At 45.8% G+C, this 24,021-nt stretch overlaps 1 protein-coding gene and 1 pseudogene across 1 annotated transcript in view; both read right to left on the minus strand.

Moving 5' to 3' along the window:
- PRPF8 (pre-mRNA processing factor 8) overlaps positions 1-20,686 on the minus strand; it is a 36,594-nt gene extending 15,908 nt beyond the window's left edge. Inside the window, exons 1-24 of the mRNA XM_059997566.1 lie at positions 20,588-20,686; positions 20,284-20,394; positions 19,608-19,776; positions 16,850-17,014; positions 16,545-16,763; positions 16,184-16,396; positions 15,558-15,683; positions 15,358-15,463; positions 14,200-14,390; positions 13,950-14,069; positions 13,674-13,863; positions 13,421-13,540; positions 13,176-13,310; positions 12,699-12,828; positions 12,125-12,321; positions 11,790-11,996; positions 11,498-11,661; positions 11,232-11,358; positions 10,923-11,115; positions 10,459-10,646; positions 10,072-10,310; positions 9,699-9,845; positions 9,305-9,515; positions 8,992-9,108 (exon numbers count right to left, since the gene is read on the minus strand). Of these exons, the coding sequence (XP_059853549.1) occupies positions 8,992-9,108; positions 9,305-9,515; positions 9,699-9,845; positions 10,072-10,310; positions 10,459-10,646; positions 10,923-11,115; positions 11,232-11,358; positions 11,498-11,661; positions 11,790-11,996; positions 12,125-12,321; positions 12,699-12,828; positions 13,176-13,310; positions 13,421-13,540; positions 13,674-13,863; positions 13,950-14,069; positions 14,200-14,390; positions 15,358-15,463; positions 15,558-15,683; positions 16,184-16,396; positions 16,545-16,763; positions 16,850-17,014; positions 19,608-19,776; positions 20,284-20,383 (3,774 nt within the window). The 5' untranslated portion in view covers positions 20,384-20,394; positions 20,588-20,686. The remainder of the gene's footprint in view (positions 1-8,991; positions 9,109-9,304; positions 9,516-9,698; positions 9,846-10,071; positions 10,311-10,458; positions 10,647-10,922; positions 11,116-11,231; positions 11,359-11,497; positions 11,662-11,789; positions 11,997-12,124; positions 12,322-12,698; positions 12,829-13,175; positions 13,311-13,420; positions 13,541-13,673; positions 13,864-13,949; positions 14,070-14,199; positions 14,391-15,357; positions 15,464-15,557; positions 15,684-16,183; positions 16,397-16,544; positions 16,764-16,849; positions 17,015-19,607; positions 19,777-20,283; positions 20,395-20,587) is intronic.
- Positions 7,825-8,946, minus strand: LOC132414124 (small ribosomal subunit protein uS8-like; annotated as a pseudogene).
- Positions 20,687-24,021: the final 3,335 nt, after the last annotated feature.

Raw genomic sequence — 24,021 nt, forward strand, 5'->3', positions numbered from 1 at the left:
CACTCAATCCAAAAGAAGGCAGGAAAATGAATTACTCAGTTTTCCTGGGTCTCTCCCACATATATATGTTATGAAACTTTCGTTTGATTTTCTCCTGTTTAAAAAATAAATTAAAAAGAAGGCAGGAAAAGAGGAAAAAGCAGAATAAAGAACAAAGGATGAGATGGCAGATTTAAACTCAACGACATTAACAGTCATAGTAAACTTAACTGGAGTGTTTAGACTATTTGTAAGGCAAAGATTGTTAAACTGAATTTAAAAAGCAAGAACCAATTAAATGCAATCTATAAGAAGTTAACTTTAATTATAACGACACAGATTAAAAGTATAAGGATGGAAAAAGACATCCATGCACACACAAAACAAAGCTAGAGGGGCACTACTGATATCAGACAAAGTAGACTTCAGAACAGAGAATATTACAAGGAATAAAGAGGAATATTTCATGATGATAAAGGAGTCAATTCCTTAAGAAGATATAGTAATTCACAATATACTACATACTTAGGGACTTCCCTGGTGGCACAGTGGATAAGAATCTGTCTGCCAATGCAGGGGACACGGGTTTGATCCCTGGTCCGGGAAGATCCCACGTGCCATGGAGCAACTAAGCCCGTGCGCCACAACTACGGAGCCCGCATGCCACAACTAAAGCCCGCAGGCCTAGAGCCCATGCTCCACAACAAGAGAAGCCACTGTGAGGAGAAGCCCATGTACGGCAACAAAGAGCAACCCCACTCGCTGCAACCAGAGAAAGCCCACGCACAGCAACAAAACCCAACGCAGCAAAAAATAAATAAAATTAAATCTTTAAAAAAATAATAAATGTATTATACACCTAATAGCAGAGCTTCAAAATATATGAAGCAAAATATCATGGACCTGTTTAAGCATAAGATTCAAAAAAAACTTAAATAATTATGCCCAACAGTATGAACAATACATATTTCTTGCTGGGGTGTCAACAGAGTTGCTTCTATCTATTGAAATGTCTATGTGTGCATCAGTTGTAAAGTTCATTTCTAATTCTAGCTGTATCTTCAGGTACATGATACAGCATTCCACCTGGCACAACTCCTTGGTCATCACCCATATGCAGGTTCTTGGACAAAAAGTTTGTCAGTTTGCATTTTGGTCTCAATGAGATGGCTCCCTATCCCCTAAGCCTGCTAATCTCCTGACGACTCTTTCCTGGTTTTCCACCTGTAAGCCAAGCCAATCATGCTTTGCCCAACTTTGACTAAATATTTAAAAGCTACCAGAGCAGTCTGAACTTCAGACGTTCTTCTGTGCTCAAAAAAGATATAAATTTCTGAAAAAATGTCATGTGTCTTTATGTTATAAGCTTGGATGTCTTTAACAAAGTGAATGGTGTCTCTAAAGCCAAAATAAAAAGAGGAACCTGAAAAGGGAAATAAATCCACGACTTATGACAATCTTCTCTCAGTAATTGACAGAAATAGACATAAGAAAAAGAAAGACATAGAAGGACTTGAACAACACAATCACCTGACTAAACCTAAATGACATTTGTAAAACCCAACAAAGCAGAATACAGATTCTTTCTCAAGTACACGAGAAGGCAGTCACTATATACGCTCAACCATAAAACAAGTCTAAATACACTTGAGAAAACCAAGATCCTAAAGAATGTTTTCTGACCATAATGGAATTAAACTAGATACTAATAAAAGAAAAACACCTGGAAAACCCCTCAAATAATATTTGAAAATTAAACAACATACTTCTAAGTAACCTATGGGTAAAATAAGAACTCATAAGAGAGGGACTTCCCTGGTGGTCCAGTCGCTAGGACCCCATGCTCCCAGTGCAGGGGGCCCGGGTTTGATCCCTTGTCAGGGAACTAGACCTCACATTCATGCCGCAACTAAGAGTTCGCATGCTGCAACTGAAAGATCCTGCATGCCATGACTGAAGACCCTGCGTGCCGCAACTAAGACCTGATGCAGCCAAATAAATAAAATAAAATTTAAAAATACATATATAATTTGAATAAAAAAAAAAAACGACAAAAAAAGAACTCACAAGGGAAATTAGAAAACATTTTTAACTGAATGAAAATGAAAACTTATCAAAATTTGAGGGATACAGGGCTTCCCTGGTGGCACAGTGGTTAAGAATCCACCTGCCAATGCAGGGGACATGGGTTTGAGCCCTGGTCCAGGAATATCCCACATGCCACAGAGCAACTAAGCCCCTGTGCCACAACTACTGAGGCTGCGCTCCAGAACCCACGAGCCACAACTACTGAACCCCCGTACCACAACTACTGAAGCTCGCGTGCCTAGATCCTGTGCTCCGCAACAAGAGAAGCCACCGCAATGAGAAACCTGGGCACCTCAATGAAGAGTAGCCCCCACTCGCCGCAACTAGAGAAAGCCGGCACGCAGCAATGAAGACCCAACACAGGCAAAAATAAATAAATAAATTAAAAAAAAAAAACTTGAGGGATGCAGCTAAAGCAGTGCTTTTATTAAAAGGAGATTTTTCAGCACTGAATATTTCTATTAAAATGAAAGGTCCAGGGCTTCCCTGGTGGCGCAGTGGTTGAGAGTCTGCCTGCTGATGCAGGGGACACGGGTTCGTGCCCCAGTCTGGGAAGATCCCACATGCCGCAGAGCGGCTGGGCCCGTGAGCCATGGCCACTGAGCCTGCGCTTCCGGAGCCTGTGCTCCGCAACGGGAGAGGCCACAACAGTGAGAGGCCCGCATACCGCAAAAAAAAAAAAAAAAAAAAAAAAAAAAAATGAAAGGTCCAAAATTGTCATCATCTAACCTTTTACCTTAACAAACTAGAAAACTAACAGCAAATTAAACCCAAAGTAAGCAAAAGAGCAGACTCAATGAAATAGAAAAGAGAAAAATAAAAATCAATGAAACTGGGCTTCCCTGGTGGCGGTTGAGAATCCGTCTGCCAATGCAGGGGACACGGGTTCGAGCCCTGGTCCGGGAAGATCCCACATGTCGCAGAGCAACTAAGCCCATGCGTCACAACTACTGAGGCCCACGTACCTAGAGCCCATGGTCCGCAACAAGAGAAGCCACTGCAATGAGAAGCCCGCACACCGCAATGAAGAGTAGCCCCCGCTCACTGCAACTAGAGAAAGCCCACGCGTAGCAACAAAGACCCAACACAGCCAAAAATAAATTAATTAAATTTAAAAAAAAGTCAGTGAAACCAAAAGATCAATCTTTGAAAAAGAGAGCAACCACAAAATACCAAACGATATAATCAACACTTTAAGGTAAGGAATACGTTTGCTAGGCAATTCTTGAAGTGAAAGATCACATTGGCTGGAGTTATCACAGGAATTAGCCTTGAGCAAATAGTATTCAGACAGGCAGGATGAAGTGACTCCTGGATGAGGTAACAGCCTGAATCAAATCACAAAAGCAAAACTGAGCATCTAGCTTGTGCTCAGGATGAGACAACCAAGGCAACAGACCTATAGCAACGAGAGCGGAGAGCTGGGGACCAGAATGGGCTAGATCTGGGAATAAAGCAAATAGACTTCAGTAAGACAACTCCGAGTCTTAGTAAGTTCTCTGATTGTATTTGGTCCTTTGAATCACAAGCTGCATGGTTTGTATCACAGAACACTACAGTTCTGCTGCAGTTACTAGTGCTTTATTCCCATTAGGGAGTAAGTATGAATTCCCAAGGAGTTATCACATTCCTTTAAGAATAGCAGAAGTTCCTGGGGATGAGGGGAGGCAAGAAAGAGAATAACACTGAGTGATTCCATGTACTAGGTACCATGGTAAGAACTTCACACAGATTAAGTCTTCATAAAAAAAACAAATTCAATTCACATAACCTGCCCATCATGGCACATGACCAACTTGGATGGGAATGTGGAAAATAAAACTGATGTTAGGATGATGGGATTCTGGGTGTTTTCTGGGTTCTGTTAGTATTTAATTTCTTTTTACTGTAAGTGAAAACGTAACTGGTAAAAAATTAATGGGAACTTTTACTGTGTCCTTTTGAACCATGGCACATTAGACAACAAATTTTTTCCATCTAAAACTAAACACATAGCTGGGGCAGGGGAGATGAACAGGCAGAGAACAGAGGACTTTTAGGGCAGCAAAAATACTCTCTATGATATTTTAATGATGGATATGTGTTCTTATACATTTGCCCAAACCCACAGAATATATACCACCAAGAGTGAACCCTAAGGTAAACTAAGGACTTTGGGTGGTTATGATGTGTCGATGTAGGCTCATCCTTGGTAAAAAAAAATGTACCACTCTGGTGAGTAATGTTGATAATGGAGGAGGCTCTGCACATGTGGGGGCAGGGGTTAATGGGAAATCTGTGCCTTCCTCTCAATTTTATTATAAATCTAAAAGTGCTCTAAAAAATCAAAGTTTTCAAAAAATAAATAATGTAAAATGAAAGTCAAAACAAAACAAGAACAGAGAAATACATCTACTGCCAGGCAAAGATGTTCTTTTCCTCTTGGCTTTAGACTTTAAGTCATCTACACATGCTTAAAGGGATTCCCTGGTGAAGGACAGAGAGAATGCTGTTTGTGGGAAGACAGGGAACTCAGCAGGAAGGTGGCCTTACGGTCCTTCATAAGCTAAAGCTAAGTAGGCTGCACCTTGTAAGTCATATGATCTAATGTGGTGCATTTCTATTTTCCTTCTGTTATTCCTGGCCCGTATCAAAGTCTTGTTTAAATGTTCCAGTCTTATTTCATAGCTACTACTAGGACTGAAGGAGTCCTGGCTCGAAGCCTGGGCTACTGCACTGCATGTACATAAAGCAAGAATGGGGGTAGCACCTAAAGTGCCCCCATCAGTAATAACTACAAGTGAGTCTGGGGGGAAGGACAAGAATAGCGCCATAAGGTCCAGCCACCTCTAGCCCTACTGGAGATTTCCCTTCTATTATCAACCTTGGAGGACCAAGAAATTTTATTACAAGAACTGCTTTACCTTAACACACCTCAGGAAACAAATTCCAATACTGTACTATCTGATCATAATCTCTGAGATGCCTCTAATCAACGACAACATTTATTACAAAATCTGTTGAGTAATATAGCTTATTATAAGCATCATTTCTCGCAAAAGCTCTCTGAGCTAGCTAGCATATCAGTACCCCCATTTTATGGATGAGGGAACTAAGGCCCAGAGTGGGTGGGTGACTTAACCCAGATCCCAAGAGTAATGTGGTAGAGCTATGACTAAACCTAGTCTGACTCCAGAACCCATTATTCTAAGGACTATATTAAACTGCCTACCTGACCTCTGACAGTCCTCCTTTACTCAGGCTCTTACCTCTCACACATATATTCCTTTGATCCCTGTATTTTTTCCCAAGGCCACTGGCCTCTTCTGGTCTCTTCCTTCTCTCCCTCCCAATATCCAGGATTCCAATAGGGGCTAGCACCCTTGATTCCCCTGCATCCAGCCCCTTACCACTCCACAACAGCCCTCTGGCAAAACCCTAGTCCTAAATCAGCACTACAATCTATCCACCTTCTCCAGCCCGTTGCTGAGAGCTTGAGAAGCTGAAAAGTTCTGGGAAGAGCCCACACTCACTCTCAGTTGTCTTCACTCTCTTAAAACCCTCAGTGCAGTTTCTTCAACAATCAAATCCCACCCTCACCACTGTGCTCAAGTCCAGCACCCCCTGCCCCTCACTCCAGCCCAGGTGAAGCTGAAAAATGCAAGGTTTGTTATAACTTCCCACTAAACTTATCTATATTCACAACTATGCAGACCTCTTTCTACTAGGTTCAGAGGATGCTTCCCTCTGTTTTCCCTTTACTCTATCCCTGCGGAGCAGACACCGTTCCATCACCTACCAGGATTCTCTGCTGCACTCTGAACCGCTACTGGCTCCTTACTGTACACATACTCCCATCACTCCCATTTTAAAATACCTGCCTTGACTTCTATCTCCCTCTAGGTGGCGTCTAATGTCCCTCCTCCTCCTCCTCCTGCTCTGGCAAACTGACAGTCCTTGCCGTCTCCACTCCCTCACTTCCCATAAAGCCTCACCCACTGCAATCTGGCATTTATCCCCATATTCCTGAAACAGCTCTTGCTAAGGTCATCCATGACTTCCTGACTGCCAAATCCAATGGATACTTCGGGCCTTATCTGACTGAAACACACTTAGGCAACTGACACTGTTAAGTGCCCATCCCAATTCCTGACAGGCTTGGCATCCATGGCCCGGCGCTCTCCCAGTCTGGCCATGCTGCTCAGTGTTCCCTACGGTTCCAAACTCACCCCTCTGCTCTTCTCACTCCTTACAATTTCCCCAGATAATCTTGCTCACTCTTGAGTTTTCAACCATCTCCTTCATACTGATCCCTAAATCTATATTTGCAACCCAGACATCTTCCCTAAGCTTCAGATTCCAAAGTTATCTCCACTTGGACATCCTATAGGAACCTCTAAGTTGCCCCTAGTCGCTCTTACTTTCTCATCTCATTTCTCTCCCTGGAGCTTCAAACTCATAATGCTTTTCATCAAATCTAAGAGGTACCACTAAATACACACACCCATATATGTATTTTGGAACTGAAGAAATACGATACAAATAAGTGCCCGCTGGAACCTCTATCTGGATGTTCTCAGGAATGTCAAACTTTTCATATCCTAAACTGAGTTCATTTATCTTCTCTCCTAAACCTGCTCTTCTTTCTGCAGTCTTCCAGCTGATGGCACCAACATTCACCTAGCCACCCATGCCACAAACTGAATGTTATTTTGACTTCCTTTCCCTCTGGCATTTCACCAAAATGAAGCTCTGCTGACTGTATCTACTATTTATCCAATCTGTTCCCCTCTGCGTACGTTCACGGTTCTCATCATCTCTATCTGGACTTCAGCAGTAGTCCCCAAACCTCATCTTTCCTCCTCCTCTTCTGAAACCATCTTCCCCACAGCTGCACGAGTGAACCACCTAACACGGAACGGAAATCTGAAAAAGTCACTCCCATGCTCAAGACCCTTATGGAATTTTATTTTTGGCCACGCCATGCGGCACGTGGGATCTTAGTTCCCCAACCAGGGATCGAACCTGTGTCCCCTGAATTGGGAGCCCAGAGTCTTAACCACTGGACTGCCAGGGAAGTCCCCCGGGACTCTTATGGGATTCTTAACAAGGCAGGCGATGCCCTCCATGATCTAGCTCTGCTTACCTACCCAGCCTCCATCTCCTCCACAGTTTTATTGCTGTAAACCCAAACTTTTTATGGCCTCACATGTACCACGCTGGCTACCTCTTCATACCTCTGGCTGAAAGAATGCTCTCCCTCACCTGCCTCTCACATGTTATTTCTTTCAGGAAGTCTTTCTCTCTTCCTCTCCCAGACTGGGCTACAGTCATGAACCTGAGGATTCTCACAGATTCCCAAGTAACACAAGAGCTATAAACACATTGTACTGTAGTTCTCTTGACTATGCATTGTCTCTCCAACTAGGTAATGAGCTCTTGGAAGGCAGAGACTGTATGTCACATGTAGTGTGTGTGTAACGCCTTGAACACAGTGGCTATCAACAAATGCAATGAATGAGTTACACAATTCCTGTTATCTGACTCTTGGACAATATAAACCAACCTAAAAAGACAAAACACTTTTTCCCTGCACTATACTCAAAAAAAAAAGTATCATGAGGGACTTGAGGTAAGGAATATTAAGATAAAAAAAATGTGTCCTTGGGCTTCCCTGGTGGCGCAGTGGTTGAGAGTCTGCCTGCCGATGCAGGGGACACGGGTTCGTGCCCCGGTCCAGGAATATTCCACATGCCGCGGACTGGCTGGGCCCGTGAGCCATGGCCGCTGAGCCTGCGCATCCAGAGCCTGTGCTCTGCAACGGGAGAGGCCACAATAGTGAGAGGCCCGTGTACCGCAAAATATAGTATCCTTAACAGAACTATTATTAAAAAATTGGAAACCTTCTTTATATGCTGCATATTTAAAGGGATATGAAGGCCAGAAGGAGAGAAAATGTTACAACTAAGAGTTATTCTAAGAGAAACCAGGATGACGCGATTTTTTTTTAATCCACTGAGGCATTTTATTTCTATGTATATATAACGTTCCTAGAAAAAGAATACTCCCTGTGTGTTTTTATGTCTTGCTTCTTTGTGGTCCACAATGCCAGCTGAGTTGTCAGTACATGAAACCAAACTGATAGGGCAAGAGCAGAATATTCTGCTATTTTTCTAGATCTTTGAGTTGCACAGCAAATCCGGGGCTGATCACATCACTTGTTTAACTTGCCTGTGAAATTCACAGTTTTGCCCGCTCTGTGATCATCAATGATTTCAAATTCACCAGTGTAACCCTGCCTCATTATTACAGTTAGAAACTGGACAGTGACTTTGGAACACAACCTAATAACAACCTAGCACTTCCCTCTCTTTTTGGCATTACTGATGCCCTTGAGAGTATCAGCTAGGACATTCATGTGCACCATTAGTGGAACGGGAAGGCAGCAGAAAAGAGCAAGGCGACTTTTTAAACCTTGCAGAAACTTAAGCACACACAGTTAACAAATCCTCAGATTACTCTTTTTCAATTCCAGCTGCCTTCGGCTGGGCCTTTGGAAACAACTGAAGGGGAAATAAACACTGAGATATAGCTCATTATACTTGCTTTTTAACATGCACATTACGTTACAGGTCAAAAGATGAACTGTATGACCTGGATAACAAGCCTGGGGACAATGCAAAAATGGTGATTTTTGTTCAAATTTAAAAATCCAATTTCTACCCTGACCTTAACTTAGAATCATCACAACTACACAGAAGTAGGCTATAGATTTCCTACAGGGAATTCTCAGGAAACAACTGTGGGGTGATTTGACACTCTAAGCTGCTGTACCATAAAGCACGGAGACTAGTACACTGGACACAGTTGGGAAAAAAGGAGAGCAAAGGAGGGAAGAGCTGAAAGGGCTGTGAGACAGACAAAAGACACTACTGCTGTACGTACCTTGGTGAAGGTGGTGGAGCCAGAGGCCATCAGAATTTGACGCACACGGTTGTGGAAGCGCTGCATTGACTCATCATCCACACGCAGGAAACACTGAGCTGTTCGCTCCTTAGTAACCTAAACCATAAGGTCAAGGTTAACTATCTCTGGAACTGCCACAGGAACAAGAACCACCACTGAGCCCTACCCTCCCAACAGAGCTCAACTGACTGACAATGGAAAGGTGCGCAGTATACGTCACCCCCACCTGCGCAGGATGTACAGGCATGGTAATGCTACTCCTACTACCCCCTGGTCCCGCTCCAGGCTGTACCTCATTCTGTAGGTTCCAGACCCCATCCTTGTGGGTGAACTCCTCATAGCTGGTGCGGCATTTAGGCAGGATGCGGCACTCAAAACCACACATGTTGAACAGCAGGTTGGGGTTGTCCTTACTGTACACGGACACGAAGCTGTTCTCCCACTGAACTGTAGTCACTGAGCGGGGCAGACGGTTCTTGATGTCCCAGAATACTGCCCGACCCCTGCCCACAGAGAACATAGGGTCACATCAGTCTCCTAGAAGGAACTTCCCTTCAAAGGCCAGACTGATGATATCCCAACAGAGTACACCCTCCCACCCAGGACACCACCTTATAAATTCCCTCTAATTGTCCTCTGGGTCCCTCAGGTTGATTCCAGCTCCCACGGCCCCAACTTAGACTCACAAGTTGACATCATGCTTCATGAGGCGCATGCGGGCGTCGCGGGGCCAGCATTTCTTGTTATTATAGCCAACGATGTTTTCATTGTTGGGGTCAGGGTGCTCTGTCAGGTAACGCTGGATCAGGTCCCGAGCCTCATCTGCTGTGAACCTACACCAGACAAGGTGCGATGCTGAGGGCCAAGCACACTGCGACCTCATGAGGCCTACAGCTCCACAGATGGGGGCCACCCCCAACCTGCACCCTACTCACAGGACTTCATCCCATTTTAGAGCCCCAACCCAGCAGCAAGTCAACTAAGGTACAAGAGCTGCTTCCAGAAGCTGGGCATGTACCTCAACACCCTGCAAGGATAACAATCCAGGCAAGCCCTCACCTGAAAAAAATATGGATGCGATCGATGTATCTGCAGAAAAGACGGATGGGGTGGGCAGCCTCAGTGGCTATGTCTTGGAAACTGAGAAAATCGTTTGGCATCTGAGGGGGACCAGCCATCTCACTGGCCCGGTGCAATCCCAACACAAGCAAATCCATAACCAAGCCATAGTACTGTACGATGAATGAGGCAAACTGCAGGCCTCTGATGATCCCATATGAATTCGTATGGTTCATGTCCTAGAAAGAAAGACAACTCTTGACCATGGCCAAGTCCCAGGCTTCTCGGGGCCCATCCTCTTTTGCCCTCCCCACAGCAAATCCCAACTCAGTGGGCCAGACGACCACCCCTCACCCAATTCCTTGCCACCATGCCCCCAAGACACACCTTGTAGTTGATGACGACATTGTTCTTGGCTGTCATGTAGTCGGCTATGTTGTGGTCCACGATGAGGCGCAGCAGCCGATTAAGCAGGGTCAAATCTATCTTCTCATACATCTTCTCAAATCGGGACTCCAGCATGACGTTGCACTCGCCCTCACTTGTCTCCCACACGTCCTGCAGGTTATTGATGCCTGAGGAGTAGGAAACACAGGTCTCCAGCAGGTTAGAAATTCCGTTTCAGAACTAGTGCCTACAGGAGCTATATCCCATTCATAACCCGATCACACAACCACTCTATTCATTCATCTGTATTGCTAGGAGAGTCAGCTGTGCTCAACATAACCTCAACACCGTTCCCTGGGTACCACGCACCAAGACAGTAAACTAACTATGCTGACTGGATGAGAAATTTCACACAGAACTTAATTCATCTCCCTTCCTCGAGGGCAAGCCCAGAAAAGTTTTACCTTGGCACCACTTGTAAACAAGCAGAGGAGGTGGTTCTGTGTCAGCAGGCTTGATCCAGGGTGGGAACAGGCGGCGCTTGTCAGCTTCATACCACAGGTACTGGTCCAGGTAGGCATCAGTTATCTTCTCCAGTGGCTCCACATCATACACTGGCACCAGGTGGCTATAGAGATCCATGAACTCAATGCCCACCTGTGGGACAAGGAAGCTGGCTCACACCAACCCACCAATCACCTGAGGCAACCTGCCACCTGGGTGCCGTGAATGAACCACAAAGCCAAAGGAAATGTGGAGGGTATCTGACTCACTTCTTTAAAGGCTCTCTGTGTGAGGAGGTGACGCTTGATGCGGGACAATGCCTCGTGGGGGTTGTCATAGGCTTGCTCGATCAGACCTAGCTCCTCCCTCTGCGACTGGTTTAACCGAGACTTCACACTAACAAGGCAAGAGTAAAGGTGAAAGGGAAAACCAAGAGGAAGCCATCCCCAGAAGGCCTTCTTTCTTTGGACTCTGACGATGATGCCATTCTTCCCCCATGACCTCCCCACAGGAGCCTGTCTACTCTACTCCTCACCTGTAAGCTTCCTTGAGCCGCTCCAAGGCCAAGATGAGCAACTTGGTGTCGTGCTTGTAGGAGAGTGGGGGGAATGGGATGGGTGAGAACCTACGGCTTTCCAGCCAATGCACAGTGGTGGTATACACTGCCACTGCTTCTTCTGCTGTGATGTAAGGCCCGTCCTGCAAAGTGGACATGAGAATTAGCTTCCCACCATAGCCCAATCCCACCAGGGCAAGGTATGGTCCCAACTTCACAGTCCACCCTCCTGCCTACCCCCACACACCAAGCCCAGCCTACTCTGCCCAACCTTTAGGTAGTTGTGCTGCCGCTCTTGTTCTGCCTTCAGGTAGAGCCGAGTGAGGCGTCCCAGGTTCTTTTTGCAAACAGTCTTGTCTACAGTGGCCCCACGGCGGATCCGTTCTCGGTTGTAGTGCGCAGTGTTGGTCCACCAGTCAGCCTTGGCCTTCACGTATCGAAGGATCATATTCTCTATAGGTGTTGGCAAACCAGGGACCTAAAAGTGCAAAAGGCACAATGAGAAAGTGATGCGAGCCACATGCCCCCCTAAGACATTCCAGAAGTGGTAATCCTGAGCGCAGGAAGACGATGTCTATGCCTCCTCGGAGTTGGGGAGATGCCCACCTTCCAGGGAATATTGGCCTTCCAGCAGCGCCAGGCTTCACTGAGGTGTTGCAGGATTGTCCGGGCCTTGTTCTGTTTGATCCCCTCAGGCATCATGTCCAGAATGTCATGCATCACAGCTGCCCGAAGCTCAAGGTCAAAATGTGACTCCACTCGCTGCTTTGTTACGGTCTTTGCCACCCCCTTTGAGTGTCGGCCTAGAAGTGAAAGCGAGTAAAAGCAAGATTTGTTGCTCCTAATAAGCGTCTCTACCTGCATGCCGTTGCTTACCACGGTTATAATGAAATCAGTAAGTATAAACAAAGCCCAGCACATGCAAGACAAGATACGTCAGATATTCAGAACTACGCTTCCGAGGAATTTCCATCCTGTAAATGCTCGATAGCCTCAAGGCCCCAAAGCGAAGCCCAAGACCCAGAATACGAGGTCAGACTCATTGGAGACTGGGTCTTAGAGGCAATCCAACAGGAAGGGATTCTCAGTCTCAAACAAGGACAAGGGACAGTACAGGAACACACGTGATCTACCCTTGAAGTGATAATGGGAGAAGCTGGACACGGAGAAAACCACTTACCTTCAAACTGCCGGGCCAGGAGGTTACCCAGCCATCGCTCCAGCAAAGGGGTGATGCCACGCATGAAGAACAGCCAGACTCGCCAGCCAGCAGCCCAGAAACCACAGCCAGGGCCCTTCCCTACAGGGCCCTAGGATTCCAAGCAGAAATCAGGAATACAAGTTAACAATGCATTCAGACAACAACAGAAAATTGGGCAGAGGTGAGGCAAAGAGCACACGTATGGCAGTTAAGGGAAAAAATGGGAAAACTCTGAGACCTCCATATCTAAAATGGAGTAAATGAAGAAACCAGTCACTGAGATTCTCTATTTAGACCCAAAAGTGGGCTTTGAGGGGAAGTGTTGAGATTCACAAGATGAGAGCAGTAATGAAACACTCAGAGCCTCTCTCCAAACAGGTGCCTGGAAAGAGTCCTGACTCGATGTAAAAATGAAGATGGATCTGAGAACATGAATATCCGAGGGCAGGGTCCTACCGTGTTGAAGCGGTAATAGATGAGATGCTTCAGGTCCTTGCACATGCGAATCTGCCGCATCAGCTTATATTTGTACCGGTACATGCCCGTCAGCTGCCCCACGTGGGCAAAGATATACTGCAACCCATCTGCCAGCTGCAACACAATTGCCCCATCAGGCTTTAAGCTAGAGCCAGATCCACGATCAGCCCAGGCTTCACCCAGCTTCCCCACCTGGAGCCAGGACTGGGCATTCCTAGCCTCACCTGGAAGGCATCCACATTGCCCAACCGATACTGCACATGACTGTCCACCACCAGCTTAGTTAAGCGCAGAACCTCTCGACACAGATGGAAAGCATTCCCAAAACGAGATTTCTTTCGTTCCTGGAAAAGAGGCCAAGGACAGAAACAACATTTGTCAGCAATAGTCTGGACTGGATGTATGCCCTCCTTAGAGGCCAGAGCAAACTCAGTCTATCCCTCAGCCCAGGAGACCCCTAAGGTCCAACGCAGGTACCTTGGTGGTGAGCGTCTTGACAGGCTTGAGGTTGAAGTTGTAGTCCAGGTGCAGATAGTTGAGATTTTTACGGTGAATGAGAAGGTTGAGCATGTTGTAGCCCTGGCGGCAAACCTGTAGCCCCACCTCCACCCAGTCCAGCTTTGTAGACTGAAAGAATTTGGTGGCTTTGAAGGAACGGAACAGATACCTGGGGTGGGAAGAAGGAGTGAGAGCTAGACTCCTGATCATCTCTGGAATGGAAAAAGTCTGAGCAGGGGCCCTAGGGCACCTCACCTCTTCTTTTGCGCTTTAGGGGGCCGGTGCTTCAGGGCATTCAGCACATAGTACTTAAGCAGCTTCTGGTAGGAGACCCTCACTTTCACAGGCTGCCCAGCAGGACAATGCTCCCGATACCTGAAAAAACAAGCCCACCAGAGCCTGGCCCATCTCTTCTTCCAGCCGCTCTGCTAAAGGATGTACGCCCACCCAGCTGGAGTCTTTCCTCCTGTACATCCACTACTATCCCCCCAGGTAGAAGCCTTACCAGTTCTTGACAAGGGGAATGTCTAGGGCCCGGCGGGTGCGACCAGAGCGTAGGTTGAAGGGCCGTGGGGCCCAAAGCAGGGCAATGCCATTGGCTGTATTGTCTGTATAGAGGGGTGTGTCTTTCAAGAAGGGCTCCACAAACTCTGGAAGCTCAAACTCCTCGTCGTCATCTGGCAATGGTTCCTGACTCTGAAAGAAGAACCCCCGAGGGTTTATTTAGCTCCCGCTGATCTGGGCAGACACTTGGGATCAGAGGGAAACTCTCTGGGGCCAAGTACAGTGGCTACATCTGCCATGGAAACTGAGCTGCCTGACAAGAGAATCCCTGAAGGGCCAGGGCAAAGGGGGCCAAGGGAGCAGAGAACAAGGCAGAGCCAACCAGGAAAGCAAGCAGCACTCCTCACATCCCAACTGGCTCACCAACAGAAGGTCTCCTAGGGGACCCCCCATTACCAGGAAGAGGTGAACACTGCAATCACCTTCTGTCCAAGCTCCAAAAACTGGGCTTGGGGAAGGAGATCTGTTCATGTTAAGAACATAATGGAACGTGGATCAACATCAAAGACATTATGCTAAGTGTTAAGACTCAGCCACAAAAGACCACATACTGTATGATTCCATTTATATGAAGTGTCCAAAACAGGCAAATCTACAGTGACAAAAAGCAGATTAGCAGTTACCTAGGCAAGGAAGATTCAAGGGAAATAGAGTGACTACTAATGGGTGCAGGGTTTCTCTCTGAGGCAATGAAAATGTTCTAAAATTAACCGTGGTGATGGTTGCACAAGTCTGTGAATAAACGAAAAACCACCGAATTATCCACTTTAAACAGGTGAATTGTGTGGTAGTGAATTACAGCTCAATAAAGGATTAAAAAAAAAAAAAAAAAAGAACACATTGGAAACAGACCAGAATAAGACCACACAGAGTCCCAGAGGAGAAATGATAAAACCCAAATGGATAATCATAGAAACAAGATTATACCAATAACTTGGTCTGAACCAAGTGCCAAACTCTCACGTTAGCTTACAGCTAGAGGGGAACACTTAAGGATGGAAAACACGTCTCCCTCTAGCTGAATTTTTATCTAGTAACGCTTCTGCCCGGACAGGAAGTCTCTCTTGAAGAGCTGATGTCAAACGTCCCTTCCTCTCACCTTGACAGAGTGCCTATGGGAAATTGGGTTGATCAAAGGATCAAAGTAGAAAGCTGGCAAATCAGGATCCTCAGTTTTGATGAACACAACATTAGGAGTGTGGTACCTAAAATGAAAGAAGAGTCAGCCAAGGTTCTCCTGCCCTGGCCAACCTAAACGCCCACCTCCCCTTTCCCCCAGCTGGGTTCTAGCTCTCTCACCAAGTGAGGTGGACATGGTGTGGAAGGTTGTTGTACAAGTAAGGAAAAGCAATCTTGTACTCAGTGCGGATGGGCTGCCGGATAATGATCTTGTTAATATCATTGAATTCATTCCAGTCTTCATCCCTAGGGTGCAAAATCAAAGATAAGCAGACTAGTTGGGCAGTTTGGAAACTACAATTGGATCTCAAGGATCAAGATGAGATTTTATGGGGCTTCCCTGGTGCTGCAGTGGTTAAGAATCCGCCTGCCAATGCAGGGGGCACGGGTTCGAGCCCTGGTCCGGGAAAATCCCACGTGCCGTGGAGCAACTAAGCCCGTGCGCCACAACGACTGGGCCTGTGCTCTAGAGCCCACAAGCCACAACTACTGAGCCTGCGGGCTGCAACTACTGAAGCCCGTGAGCCTAGAGCCCGTGCTCCGCAACAAGAGAAGCCACCGCAGTGAGAAGCCTGGGCACTGCAACAAAAAGTAGCCCCCGCTCATCTCAACTAGAGAAAGCCTGGTGCAGCAACAAAGACCCAACGCAGCCAATCAATGAATGAATGAATAAATAATTTTTTTTAAAAAAAGATTAGATTTTATTTAACCCAAGGTGCCTAAAATCTCTACTCTCTCCAACTTACTGTAGGTTGATGTCTCGGACAAGAGGCTCAAATTTGGGGCCTCCAGGAATGGCCATATTGAGTGCCTTGGAGGTAAAAAAGGCCTTCAGATCAAACAGATAGAAGTAATTGTCATCTACCAAGTCTGTCAGGAGCTGATTGGCCAGGCGGTAGAGAGTGGACATCATAGGCAGTGTGAACTGCCAGCGCTGGTAAGTGGAACCATTCACATACCTAGGGAAAAAAAGAGGCCCATGTCAGGTAGGTATGCTAGCTAGCCAAGCCATACTACCCACTGCTCTCCCAGGACCCCTTCTGAAGTTCCAAAATACTCAAGAGTTCCAAAACCCTCACAGGAGTGGTAACTCCAACCATCACTCACTTCCGGCTGTCCCTCAATGGCTGGTGGTCATAGAACCAGTCCAACACCGGGGCATCTTCCTCAGGGTCCAGCTCTAGCTGAATTGCCTCCAGTGGTTCAACATCTAGGATGTTGTCAGCATAGTCCAAAGGCGGCTCCTCATCGTCAAAAGGGGGGAAACGCATCCTCTTGAAATGCCTCCTGTCTCTTTTTTCTCGACGCATCATAATCCACATTGACCTGGAAGTCGACAATGTCACATAACGGTTTATACCCACTGCCTCCACAACCACCACCACCACACACCATGTTCCAGCCCTTCTCACCCCCACTGGGAGATGTAGACAGGTTCAATAACCCAGGGTATCTCATTGACAAAGGAAATGGCTCCAGTGATGTGGTACAGCACAGGCACATCCCGAATCTGCTCCCAAGGCATAGGCATGTTCTCCAGGAGTTTGAGGACTGCATGGGGCATGTACTTTAGGGCACTGCAACAACAGGAAGACAGAGGATTCGAAGTGACAAGGTGTTCTGCTACCTGTACCATGCAGAGAAGCCACAAGGTAGCACAGTATCACATTCCACAGAAAACCGGTCTTACAGTCCAAACCCCCAAAGTTAGTACACAGGCCCTCCGTGACCAGGAACTCTGCCTCCCCACCTCCAGCTGTGCCACTTTGCTTCTTAAACATCACTGTCCCACAGTACTGGGTGTCAGTCCCTCTAAATCAACAGCTGTTCCCTTAACAGACAGCTTTTAGGCTACCTCACAGTCTATTCTCTCTGTAGCTTTCCATAAAAAATAATAAAATATTTACCACACTTTACTTTAACCATTGTCTATTATGTCACTAGGCTATAAGCTCCACAAAGACCATTACTTCCTGTTCACTGCTATATCCTTGGCACACAGCACAGATCTCAAAAATATTTTTGAAATAAAACTTCCACAGCTGTCTTAGACCAGTTCATTAAGTGGCTAACATTTTTTTAAAAATAAATTTATTTATTTATTTATTTTATTCTTGGCTGTGATGAGTCTTCACTGCCGCGCGGGGGCTTTCTCTAGTTGCAGCAAGCGGGGGCTACTCTTTGTTGAGGTGCGCGGGCTTCTCATTGCGGTGGCTTCTCTTGTTGCAGAGCACAGGTTCTAGGCACGCAGGCTTCAGCAGTTGCGGCTCGCGGGCTCTAGAGCACAGGCTCAGTAGTTGTGGTGCACGGGTTTAGCTGCTCTGTGGCATGTGGGATCTTCCCAGACCAGGGCTCAAACCTGTGTCCCCTGAACTGGCAGGCGGATTCTTAACCACTGCGCCACCAGGGAAGCCCAAGTGGCTAACATTTTTGTGTAAAAATAGAAAAGGGATCTGCTAAGGCATTTGTAGCTGTACGCATCCACCTTGGGGACACAGAAAAACAAGAGTACAAAGACCTCAGGAGTTAACTACCCCCGAACCTGAAGATTCTGGTCACTTAGGAATTACAGGAAACAGGAATGTACAGGTGTCCTGCTCTGGGCTTTAACTCACTCAAAGATAGAGACATCTTATCAAAGCATCAACAGGACAAATTAAAAGCTCCAGGGCTTCCCTGGTGGTGCAGTGGTTGAGAGTCTGCCCGCCAATGCAGCGGACACAGGTTCGAGCCCCGGTCCGGGAAGATCCCACATGCCGCGCAGCAACTGGGCCCGTGAGCCACAACTACTGAGCCTGCGTGTCTGGAGCCTGTGCTCCGCAGCAAGAGAGGCCGCGACAGTGAGAGGCCCACGCACGGCGATGAAGAGTGGCCTCCACTTGCCACAACTAGAGAAAGCCCTCGCACAGAAATGAAGACCCAACACAGCCAAAAATAAATAAATAAAAAAATAAAATAAAATAAAGCTCCAGTCCCAGATCAGGAAAAAAAATCAGGGCAATAAAGAACACAACTGAGAACTCTCCTACACTGTTGGTGGTAACGTAAATTGGTACAGCCAATTTGGAAAACAGTATGGAGGTTCCTTAAAAAACTAAAAATAGAGCTACCATATAATCCAGCAATCCCACTCCTGGGCGTATATCCAGAGAAAAACATAATTCTAAAAGATACATGCACCCTGATCCTCACCGTTGCACTATTTACAATAGCCAGGACATGGAAACAACCTAAATGTCCATCGGCAGATGAATGGATAAAGAAAATGTGATACACCTATACAATGGAATATTACTCAGCCATAAAAAAGAATGAAATAACGCCACTTGCAGCAACATGGATGGACCTAGAGATTGTCATACTGAGTGAAGTAAGTCAGACAAATATCATATGGTATCGCTTATATGTAGAATCTTAAAAAATAGTGGTACAAATGAACTTGTTTACAAAACAGAAACAGAGTCACAGATGTAGAAAACAAACTTATGCTTACCAAAGAGGAAGTGGGGGAGGGATAAACTGGGAGACTGGGATTGACATACACACACTACTATATATAAAACAGATTACTAATAAGAACCTACTGTTGGGACTCCCCTGTTGGTCCAGTGTGTAAGACACCGTGCTCCCAACACAGGGGCTCAGGTTTGATCCCTGGTCAGGGAAATAGATCCCACAGGCATGCCGCAACTAAGAAGAAGTCCACATGCTGCAACTAAAGATCCCGCGTGCCACAACTAAGATCTGGCGCAACCAAAATAAATTAAAAAATATTTAAAAAAAAAAGAACCTACCATACAGCACAGGGAACTCTACTTAATACTCTGTAATGACCTATCAGAGAAAAGAATCTAAAAATGAGTGGATATATATATATATATATGTATAACTGACTTACTTTGCTGTACAGGAGGAACTAACACAACGTTGTAAATCAACTACACTCCAATAAAGATTAATTTACCAAAAAAAAAAGCAAAACTGGAAGATCTGGAAATTATGACGAAATTCCAGTTATTTTCTCCCTTCTTTGATAACCACTCAGATGAGCTGTCACAGAACATTAAAGTCCCAAAATGATAGAGCAGCTATCCAGGACTGAAATGTAAGAGACAGGGAGAAGGGAAAGGCGCCAAACCCCAAATGAAATACTTCCAGCATGTTCCTTACCCCAAGTACACCCTTTTGTCATGGCGAAACTTCCTGTTGGTCATGTCTCCATGGTCTCGAATGATCTTCCTGACATGTTCTGGAGGCATGTCTTCCTTTTGAGCATCCACAAATCCAAACTTGCGCTTTTCCGCATAGCGCTTGGCCTGCAATTGCTGCCATTTTCGGGCTACAAGGATACCTCAGTTTAAAGAACGGCACACCCTTACCCTAACCACCCCCGCCTCTTGCCCTAGGGTAATCTCCTGTCAGGATGTATGACAGAGGGCAGGCACCGGGCAGAAGCACTCCCTGACAATTCTCTTGTCTACTCGCTCTGCTTTATTTTTTTTTCTTCATCACATTTATCATTGCCTACCATTTCTGTCATAACATAAAGTTTTTTTTTTTTACTGTCCATCTCCCTCATTGCAACTTAAACCCTGCAAGGGAAGGGGTTTTGTCTGTATCGTTATTGTATCCTCATTGTCTGGATCAGTGCCTGCAAATAATAGACGCTTTTACTTTTTTTAAGTAGATGGTTTTAGAGACTTGATTAGATGTAAAAAACAAATGGGGGCCAATAATTGCACTAACACTAATGTTTTGACACTTGCCAAAACGGGGAAAGGGGCCAAACCCGCTGCGCGCACGCGCGCACCCGCCCCCAGGCGCCGCTCCCGCACGCTTTCTTCACCTTTCTCCTGAAGCTTCTCCTCCGACATGTAGTCTGGCAGCGGGGCTAGAGGGCCGGGCACCGGGTTACCCGGCCCTCGGTAAGGAAATACTCCGGCCATACCCGGAGAATCTGGGGAACAGCGGAAGAAAAAAATTAACGACGGGGCCCGGGCCCGCAAGAGGGGCAGCAGGAACACGTCGAAACCCACGGCCTGCAGTCCCGCCTCGCTCAGAGTGCGTCCAGCCCGGCCCGATCCCTCCGGCCGTTCAGCCCGACCCCAACCGCGCCTCCCGCAGCCCGGCCCTTAAAGCCCGCCACGTACCCCTACAGCCCTTCACACAGACAGCCGCTTCCCTGCAGGGCAATGGCGGCAAGCCGACGTCCCCTCCGCGTTGCTAAAGCCAGGAAGTGCGCAACCCGGTTTCAGCAGTTGACCCAATAGGCGCCGGTGTGTTCAGACGGATTAGAGAGCTCACCAGTTAGAATTGCAATTCGTGCCGGAGGGGGCGGATCCACGGGCGGAAATATTTGGACGCGAGGGGGTGTGGTCGGAATAGGTGGAAGCCCCGCCTTCCGCGTTTCTGGAGCTGTTTCTGGGGCCTCAGCAGCGGCTCGCGTTCGTCTGACAGAAGCCCAGGCTTCCAGAGTTTTACTAAATTTGTCGAAGTTTGCACCTTATTCTGTGTCTAGTCTCATATATGTAGACTTGAGGTGCAGTACTAACTCCGAGTCAATCAGTCTTTTGTTCATGCATTCATTCAACAATCAGTTACTGAATGCCTACTATTGTATCAAGCGTTGGGTGGGGCGGTGAAGAGGGGAAGGGCGCCGGGGGCGGGGGGTGGGAGGGGGAAGCCAACCTCAAGGAGCTCCCCAGGAAACTGAGTGGTAGACGAGAACCCAGGCTCTCACAATGTTCCGTGATGGGAATTCGGGGCCAGGGTATATAACCCTGCCTATCATGTCAAGGAGGAGTTAGTCAATGAACCTACCAAAGTAAAAGAGGCCTTGGGGAACAACTTTGCCGGGTGTTTTTCCCCCTCCATCTCCATTCCTATTTTCTCTCTCTGGCAACGACTACCCTATGAAGTGTATAATGAATACCCTATAAATGCTTCTTGACTCCCTCAGGCTCTGTCTATGTCTTGCTGCTTGAATTGCCCTCCATCTCCTGCCTTCCTTGTTTTAATTTTCATGCCTCTTGCTCTATTTTCTGATAACAACTTTGACTTAACAGATAAGTTTGTTTGAACTCACACCAAGTTTATTATGGAGGATGCAGAGGACTTGTAACCCATACAGGTTCTTCATCTAGTTGGGAATTTGGGACTCAAAAGAGAAAATGAGAAGTATGCAAAGGAGAGTCCAGGCAAATACCGACTGGTGTGGAGGTTCATATAGTTCAAAGAAGAGAGACGAGCATTATTAAAGATGTGATGGAGGTGGGGGATATGAAGGATTTGAGGAGGTAGAGAAAGAGGAAGGAAAAAGGAATCCCAGGTAGTGGTAACTACTAGGGTTAGAGTTTAGAAAGAGAAACAAGCATGGCATGTTAGGAAAACAGGCAGCCAATCAACCTGGCTGCAATAGAAAGTGCAGCATCATCTTTATGATGTTCATCATCGTCACTGTAGTGAAGTCCTTACCACTTGTATAAGGTCCGCTATGTGCCAGGCATTATTCTAGAACCTGGTAAAATTCTAATGTCTGTTTTCATTAATAGTATTGTACGAATGTCAATTTCCTAGTTTTGATTGTCCTACTATCGTTATGTAAGAAGTTCTCAAGTGTGTGAAGAGTACACAGGAACTCTTTGTACTATTTTCTAAACAGCATTATTGAGAAATAATTTGCATTCCATAAAGTTCACCTGTTTAAAGTATACAATCCAATGTTTTTTAGTATATTTACAGAATTGTGCAATTATCTCTACCTAGTTCCAGAACATTCTCATCATTCCCAAAAGAAACTTTGTACTCCTTAGCACTCACTCCCCACTTCCTCCCACCTCCTACTCCTCAGCCCTAGGCAACTACTAATCTACTTTGTGTCTCTACAGATGTGCTTGATCTGGGTATTTCATATAAAGGGTATCATAGAATAGTGACTCTTGTCACTTTGTGACTGGCTTCTTTTACTTAGCATGTTTTTGAGGTTCATCCCTGTTGTAACACATATATATTTTCTTTGTAGAAATGTCTTTTCAGATCCTTTGCCTATTTAAATATTGAGTTGTATTTACATATTTTAGATACAAGTTCCATGTCATATATATGATATGCAAAATTTTTCTCCTGTTTTTTGAATTATCTTTTCACTTTCTGGATGGTATTCTTCGAAGCAAAAAAGTTTTTAATTTGTATAAAGTCTAACTCATCAAATCTTCTCTTCTATTGCTTGTGATTTCAGTGTCAAATCTTAGAAATCATTGCCTAACCCAAGTCACAAAGATGTAATCCTATGTTTTCTTCTAAGAGTTTTATAGTTTTAGTTCTTACCTGTAGGTCTATGATTCCCTTTGAGTTCATTTTTGTGTGTGGTGTGAGATAGGGGTCCAAATTCATTCTTTTGCATGTGGATATTCAGTTGTCCCAGCACCATTTGTTAAAAAGGCACTCTTTCCTCGCTGTCAAAAATCAGCTGACCATTTGTTTGTTTCTGGACTCTCAATTATATCCCATCGATCTATATGTTTATCTTTATGCACTCTGTGCTATTTTTGCAACTTCCATGTGAGCCTAAAAGGTATTTCAAAATAAAAAGTTAATAAATAAATCAGCTAATTTAACCCTCAAAACAACCTTACAAAATAGGTATTATTATCCTCATTTTACTTATGAGAAACCCAGACTCAGAAAGTTTGAGTAGGGACTTCCCTGGTGGTCGGGTGGTTAAGAAACCTCCTTCTAATGCAGGGGAAGCAGGTTCGATCCTTGGTTGGGGAACTAAGATCCCGCAAGCGGCGTGGCAAGACCAAAAAAAAAAAAAAAAATGATGGAAGTCCAACTCTCCCCTTGGCCTCTCATACACATGTACACCCTTCCACTACCCCACCCTCTCAATATGATTACATTACTCTTTTGGTGAGACTAATACTCAATATTTACATAATTGTGTATGCTAGCCCTTATATAGCTAGCCCTTATATAGCATTTACTCTGTGTTAGGCACTATTTTTTAAATGCTTTTTATGTTTATTTTTATTTTTTTACTGAATTATAGTTGATTTACAGTGTTTTTTTTAATTAATTAATTAATTAATATATTTATTTTTGGCTGCCTTGGGTCTTCGTTGCTTCACGTGGGCTTTCTCTAGTTGCCGCAAGCAGGGGCTACACTTCCTTGTGGTACGTGGGCTTCTCATTGTGGTAGCTTCTCTTGTTGTGGAACTCAGGCTCTAGGCATGTGGGCTTCGGTAGTTGTGGCACGCCGGCTCAGTAGTTGTGGTGCATGGGCTTAGTTGCTCCGCAGCATGCGGGATCTTCCCGGACCAGGGATTGAACATGTGTCCCCTGCACTGGCAGGCGGATTCTTTTTTTTTTTTTTTGGGGGGGAGGGCTGTGTTGTGTCTTCATTGCTGCGCGTGGGCTTTCTCTAGTTGTGGTGAGTGGGGGATACTCTTCATTGTGGTACACATGCTTCTCACTGTGGTGGCTTCTGTTGTTGCAGAGCACGGACTCTAGGTGTGCAGACTTCAGTAGACAAGCTGATGCTTGTCTACAAGAAATCTAACCCCCACCCCTATGTTCACACCCG

This window comes from Delphinus delphis, chromosome 19 (genome assembly GCF_949987515.2).
Source record: "Delphinus delphis chromosome 19, mDelDel1.2, whole genome shotgun sequence".
Taxonomy (NCBI): Eukaryota; Metazoa; Chordata; class Mammalia; order Artiodactyla; family Delphinidae; genus Delphinus; species Delphinus delphis.